This window comes from Paroedura picta, chromosome 17 (genome assembly GCF_049243985.1).
Source record: "Paroedura picta isolate Pp20150507F chromosome 17, Ppicta_v3.0, whole genome shotgun sequence".
NCBI lineage: Eukaryota > Metazoa > Chordata > Lepidosauria > Squamata > Gekkonidae > Paroedura > Paroedura picta.
In genome coordinates, this window is record NC_135385.1 from 17709133 (window position 1) to 17716158 (window position 7026).

At 45.1% G+C, this 7026-nt stretch overlaps 1 protein-coding gene across 3 annotated transcripts in view; it reads left to right on the forward strand.

Moving 5' to 3' along the window:
- Positions 1 to 5299, forward strand: part of MARF1 (meiosis regulator and mRNA stability factor 1) — a 37923-nt gene extending 32624 nt beyond the window's left edge. For all 3 annotated transcript variants that reach the window (XM_077316017.1, XM_077316019.1, XM_077316018.1), the window contains exons 25-27: positions 97 to 231; positions 1004 to 1174; positions 2747 to 5299. In XM_077316017.1, the coding sequence (XP_077172132.1) occupies positions 97 to 231; positions 1004 to 1174; positions 2747 to 2976 (536 nt within the window). In that variant the 3' untranslated portion in view covers positions 2977 to 5299. The remainder of the gene's footprint in view (positions 1 to 96; positions 232 to 1003; positions 1175 to 2746) is intronic.
- Positions 5300 to 7026: the final 1727 nt, after the last annotated feature.

Consider the following 7026-nt stretch of genomic DNA (forward strand, 5'->3'; position numbering starts at 1 on the left):
TTTCCCCATTGCCCTGGCTTTCCTGGAGTAGCTTTCTGCACGCAAGCATGCTTTTGTTACAAGGTCAGCGTTGCCAACCCGTTTGCCTTCCTGCAGCCCGTTTTAGCTCGCCTGGCCTTCCTCTCGCGGACGAGAATCAGGGCCCCCAGTTTGCTGACCACGACGGAGACGCCAATGACGTGCCAAGCTTGGGCCAGGCTTTGGAGCTGAAAGCGGAGTCACCAAATACAGGTAATGTGAGCAGTTTGCTGGCGGTCTTGTTGGTTAAATCCTGTGGCTGTGAGGGATGATCAGAAACCAAACAGCGTGTTGAGGCGCTTAGCAGCTCCTTCTCTTGATATGAATAGACAGAGCTTCATGGGCTGGACCCGTTTCACTAATATAGAATCATAGAGTTGGAAGGGACCTCCTGGGTCATCTAGTCCAACCCCCTGCACTATGCAGGACACTCACAACCCAATCGCTCATCCACTGTCACCTGCCACCCCCTTGAGCCTTCACAGAATCAGCCCCTCCAGTGTTAGCAGAACTGGATCTGTGGGATCTGGCCAAATGTGGCCAACCCATTGGCTATCGTTCTGCCTCTTGTGTGGCTTGGACAAAGCAACATAATCCTATTGGCCAGGGCTTTTCTAGAAAGCTGTCACTCAGGACATGTGGCCTGGAGCTCTAGCCCTGCTATTGATTTGATTTGTTTTTATTTATTATTATATTTGTATGCCTCCCTCCCCTGGGGCTCAGGGCGGTTCACGTGGAACTGTGAAGGTGCTGTGTGCATTCTCACACACACGCACACACACACCCTGTGAAGATGAGGGGTCAGAGGCCATGAGCTGAAATGTCACATGATCAACTCCTTGCACGAAGCAAACTCTGTTAGCATTTGGGGGCCCTGTTCGGGACGAGAAAAAAGATCAGAAGAGTGATATGCAAAGTGAAGGGGCGGCTCCACTTTGTTCCATGAGACATGAATTTCTAAATAGTGCCTCCTGTTTTTCTGCAGTTTCAAATTATACCGAGCAGGAGCTGCTTTGCCTGACAAACACATCTCCCATTGACCTGTTGTGTGAGCCGGTCCCCTCGTGCCTCCCCTCCCCACAGCTGAGGCCGGATCCTGTCCTTCTGGAATCAGTAGACCTCATTCGGTTTGAAGAACATCCCTCAAGCCTGTCTGGTAAGAATGAGGAGTATTTCTCCCAAACTGTGTCCGGAAGATTCTCTGCTTCTTTTAGTAAGCCTCTCTTTAATTTCCTGATCTGCCTTCAGAATGAAACATCCTTCCTTCTCATTCAGGTTTGGAAAGGCTTAACTTGGAAGGCTTAAAGTTTTCAGGTGTCCTAAACCTCAAGAGAAAAGTCCTCACGGTGTATCTCTCCTCCTTGTGTCAGGAGGGAAATGACCTTCCAGCTCAAGAGAGCAAAACTCACTAGCGTATGGAACACTGGTGTCTTGCATATGCTGTGTGGGAATTCACTTTGTCATTGGTGAACGGCATCCAAAATACTTTTGCTGTTATGAAGACTCAACAAACCTTTATTGGCATACGTCGCTGTTATGAACAATACTTCATACGGAATGCATTCGTTGGGCATTTTTGAAAGTCAATTTTAGATGCCTTTCTGTAAGGCAGAAATGTTTAGTTTTTTTTCAATCCTTTTGGAAACAATGTCAAGTTCTTGTACAAAATGGCCTTCTCTTTAGATGGAAACCTTCTGGAACCATTCTCCTTAACTCGGATGGGCTGGCTGCAGCGCATGTGCATGTATGCCCACTTCCAGATGCACCAACGTGCCTCTGTTTCCTTGTGTATTTGAAGAAGAAGAAGAAGAAGAAGAAGAAGAGTTGGTTCTTATATGTCGCTTTTCCCTACCCGAAGGAGGCTCAAAGCGGCTTACAGTCGCCTTCCCATTCCTCTCCCCACAACAGACACCCTGTGAGGGAGGGGAGGCTGAGAGAGCCCTGAGATTACTGAAGAAGAAGAGTTGGTTCTTATATGCCGCTTTTCCCTACCCGAAGGAGGCTCAAAGCGGCTTACAGTCGCCTTCCCATTCCTCTCCCCACAACAGACACCCTGTGGGGTAGGTGAGGCTGAGAGAGCCCTGATATCACTGCCCGGTCAGAACAGTTTTATCAGTGCCGTGGCGAGCCCAAGGTCACCCAGCTGGTTGCATGTGGGGGAGCGCAGAATCGAACCCAGCATGCCAGATTAGAAGTCCACACTCCTAACCACTACACCAAACTGGCTCTCTTTGAAAAGGGCCACAGAGAAGATGTAGAATACCAGTAGCTACTCTATAAACTTCTTCCCCATGTGTGACAAACAACTTTAGGAAGAACGCAAGTTTCCACTTATTTTTATCTCTCCTCCTTCGGCGAAAGATTTAAATGGGGAGGAGGGGAATCAAGGTTTCCAGCACAAAAAAAGAGAAATTCTGTTGCGTTTTTTTTTCCTGGCCATGCGTGCTGGTTGGTTTTTACTGTATTCAAACAACCTTTTACATTTCAGTGTTCCTTTTTTGACACTGCACATGTTGGCAGTCTTATTTCCTCAGATCTTCCATGCTTCCTAGCGTCAGGGGCCCAGATGCAATAGTAACAAGTCTGACATGAGGCTCATGCATTCACAGCTCATTTACACCATTGGGATATTAGTACATCTTTCTCAGAAACTGTATTGATGTCATTGCATTGGCAAGAAGGCTACAGACGTTTACAAATCATGCATTGGTCTCCTTTTTCCTTTTAGAGACAGTGACGTTAACAGAAGACATGGAGAAGGCTGTTGGTCCTTCAGAAGTTAAAGAAGAAGTAAGCCACATCCCCCCAGCGCCTGATGCTGCAGAAATTCCACCAGTACCTCCCTGCCCATTGGCTGAACCAAGCAAAGAAGCCATGGACAGCCCAGCCAAAAAGCAGCATAAAAACAGAGTAAAATTGGCAGCAAATTTCTCACTTGCCCCTATAACTAAGCTTTAAATCTGTTGCATTCTGAAAGGGAAACATGCAGTTAGACTGCACGAGGAAATGATTTGATTTTGGCTAACCTTAATATGTTTTAAATCCGAAATTTGGAGCATCATGTGTTTCTTTCGTAGCCATTGGATTGCCTTTGAGGAGGTTTTGGCTCACTTACACTGAATTCAGCTGGACAGATTTCTAAACATTTGACCTTCAAGCCAACAAAAAAAGCCAAACACTAAACCATTTGAATTTGGGGCAAGGATGAATTAGGGCAGACGTTTCTGACACCTCATCGGTCATGTCATCCTGCCTCTAGCATTCTTTGACCTGTTGGCCGGTTCTGATTTGTATTTCTTTCCAGGCAGTATTAATCTAGGGTCCGGTTTTGCAAAAAAACCCCAGTTTTTTTAAAAAAATAATCGTTAGATTAGAACGAAGCCTGCAGTGGGGCCTTCGGGACTGAATCGATGAGGGCAAGCAGGGCTTGCAATATTTCTGATGGCTTGTAATGAGACTCATTTTGGAAGATGCCTGTAGAAGATTATGTTGCTTCATTACAAATAGAACACCTCTCCCCCCCCCCCCCTTTTTAATGCCTTCAGTAACAATGCTCTGGTTCTGTCAAGGAATTTTGTCGGAAGTGGAGGATATTTTAAGCTTCCCTTTTATGAGTTCTCCGAGTTGATGAAGTTGAGCTGGATTGAGAGAGAGAGAGAGAGAGATGAGGCTTTGTGTTGTGCATTCTGAATATGCAGCTTGTTGCATCTGTTAATGAGATTACTGGGGAGTATTTTGATAATATTTCACGATTATGCATTTAAATGCATAAATGACACATTGCAACAAGGTCTGGATGGGAGCCTTTTAAGACTGAAGAGTAGCCCTGCTACTTCCACAGGCCCAGAGATGTGAGCGGTCCGTGGAATCGCCAAGGTTATGACGCCTAACCTTGTTTCTTTTCTGATTTTTTTAAACATAAAAGTAAACGGGAAGCTTAATTTGATTTTTAACTGTGTCTGGTTTTTATTCCGATGTTGACTTCGAGCGTTCCTCCTTTTTCTTATTGTGGCATTTTTGTTGGCTTTTAGAAAGGCCAGCCTTTGTAGGAAGGGGCAAGCCAGTGGGGTCCTTCAACCTTCAAAGAAGAGTGAAAACGTCTTCTGACCAAAGTTTTTATACCCACACTGGGTAAACTTGGCACTTACAATGGATTGTATTTGCCAAGCAAGGGATTCTCAGTGCTTGTAAACCAGAAAGAACCTCTACCAATGGTTTCCACTGGCTGAACGGACTTTTTTTTCCCGAAGGGGGCGGGGGTGGGGATAATTATATTTTGTAATGTATAAGGAAGATGCAAAGTGGGCTCGGATTTCACAGCCAGCACCTGGGGGAAAAAAGCCACTCAAATGGCTATAGATTTTTTTTTTAACAAAAATGAGTTTTTGTTTAAAAAAGAAAAGAAACATACCTTTTAAACAAAGCTGAGTATGAACAATACTGAGTGTTTATAGCCATTATGAATGTGAAAGAAACGCTGGAAGTTTTTGCCCTAAGATCATGTCAAGGCGCACAGTGTGTTTCACGTCCTTACAGTTCCTCGGTAGGGATGGAGTTTATAGGAACAAGATGCTCTTTTAGAATTTCTTTTTAACTGTTAAACGGCAACACCTTTCCACCACGTTTTACAGGCCACATGAAAAAATTGACCTGATCAACTGTGGGGGGGGGGGGGAATCTCATATTTATAGGAACAGCTGTTGTTTTGAGCAGGAAATGCAAATCGCCTGGATGCTTTACTAGGCCCAGATTTTGGTGAAAGTACTAATGGTGCTGTTAGGTACTTGAAGGCAGGTTTCGGCCGTCTGTAGAGGGCAGCGACTTTTTGGACTCATGTGTCATTCTGATCCGAACCAGTTTTGAAAATTGTAGGATTACTCCTCAGCGGGATTTTGTTTTTTGTTTTTTTGTTTTGTTTTGTTTTTTTCAGAGTCAGACCAGTGAATTCAGTGTAAGCCTTGTCACAATAATGGACTTAACTGATTTGGGGCGAAAGATGAAGACTATGAAATTCTTTAATTTGCAGCGCGCTGGTTTTGATTCTTGACAAGTTCCAAAAAAAAAGAAAAGGAAAAATCACTGACACACTTCAGCTTCTCACCTTCACACACACACACACACACACACGTACGTTCACACTGGGTGGAATAGGATTAAGGAGGAAAATGCCCGTCTTCCTCCTTAATTTGTCTACTTTCATTTGGACAGCTTTATTGTGTTTCTAGTGCTATTTTGTGTGTTGGGACCAACCAGTTGTCAATAAAACTTTCAAGCAAGCACAGAGGCCTCTCTTTTTGTGTGTTGAAACAATAATTTTACCGGGCCTGGGACTTGAGCCATCTCTCTTCGTGTACCACGGGGGTAGTCAAACTGCGGCCCTCCAGATGTCCATGGACTACAATTCCCACGAGCCCCTGCCAGCATTCGCTGGCAGGGGCTCGTGGGAATTGTAGTCCATGGACATCTGGAGGGCCGCAGTTTGACTACCCCTGGTGTAGCAGAACCGAAGGGGAACGTTTGCAGAACGCTGTTCTCTATCATCACATAGTGGCTTCTGCTGTTCTCTTCTGGGGTTAAGGGGGAAAGCTTAGACAAAAAATGGTAGACCTAAAACGTCAGTAGAATAACGGCTACTAAACATGTGTTCACAGAGCAAAATAAATCAGGAGATACAGCGGGTTACATGGCTTTTTCATATGCCACACACTCCTAATGACAGCCTGGAACTCCCATCGATAAGAAGACTTGAAGGGCTGGAGAGAAGTTGGGAGCCTTTGTTGAAAACATGATGGAACATGATGAGCAATAACCAAAAAAGAACAAAGGGGGTGACTAGCTAAAGCAGTAGAAATGCAGGCCCTGGAAAACTCTCTAAGCAGCACTTACTCACAAGTGTCAACGAGAAAGTTAGAGGGGCACAGCTCTGTTGTTTTTGAATGGTGTGAACAAAATGGCTGGGCTTGGCCAAAAGTTAAACAGGATGCTGTTCCCATTGGCTGCAGAGGAGAGGACACGCAGTAATGGGTTTAAACTACAAGTACAACGATATAGGCTAGAGATCAGGAAAAACAATTTCACAGTCAGAGTAGTTCAGCAGTGGAATAGGCTGCCTAAGGAGGTGGTGAGCTCCCCCTCACTGGAAGTCTTCAAGCAAAGGTTGGAGACACACTTTTCTTGGATGCTTTAGGATGCTTAGGGCTGATCCTGCGTTGAGCAGGGGGTTGGACTAGATGGCCTCTGTGGCCCCTTCCAACTCTATGATTCTATGACTAGATGGCCTCTGTGGCCCCTTCCAACTCTATGATTCTAGGAATCACTGTGTTCTCTCCGAGCTCAAGTTCACGTCCTGCTGCTAGGGCAGGGCTGAAAAAAAACAACAAGACTTCTGAGAGAAGCTCCTCCCGAAAAGAGCTACTTGACTCTGCTACCTAGAGGAAGAGCTTCTGCCCAAGCTTGGGAAGTCTCCATCTTCAGACCACCGAGAAGGAAAATTCACAGTAAGTGAGAACAAATCTTCCATTTCTCAACGTATTTCCCATTTTGGTCTATACGCTTCCGAAGGCAGTGTTTCCATCCCTAGATTAACCTTCCCCTGAAGCATTCTGCACTGTTCAATTTTCACCCAATCAAATTGGCTGCTTTGGCAACATGGAAGGACTCAGATCGTGGTCCTTTTAAATGTTCTTAGTTTGGGGAACAACAAAGTCTGAAGGGGCTGGATCAGGGCTGTTGGGTGATTTTCCAACAGAATTCTTATAGTGGAGCTCTATCTACCCTTGAAAGATGAGCAGGTGTGTTGTGGTTTTTTTAAAAATTCCTCTTGGCCTTTTTCTCACCCGTCAAATTTCAAGTATTTTTGGAAAGCACCCCAATAAGACTAAGACCAAATGCATTACTGAGAGAACATGTTGAAATTAAAGGGTTGGGAGTGTCCTGCATAGTGCAGGGGGTTGGACTAGATGACCCAGGAGGTCCCTTCCAACTCTAGGATTCTGCCTCCAGGGTCAT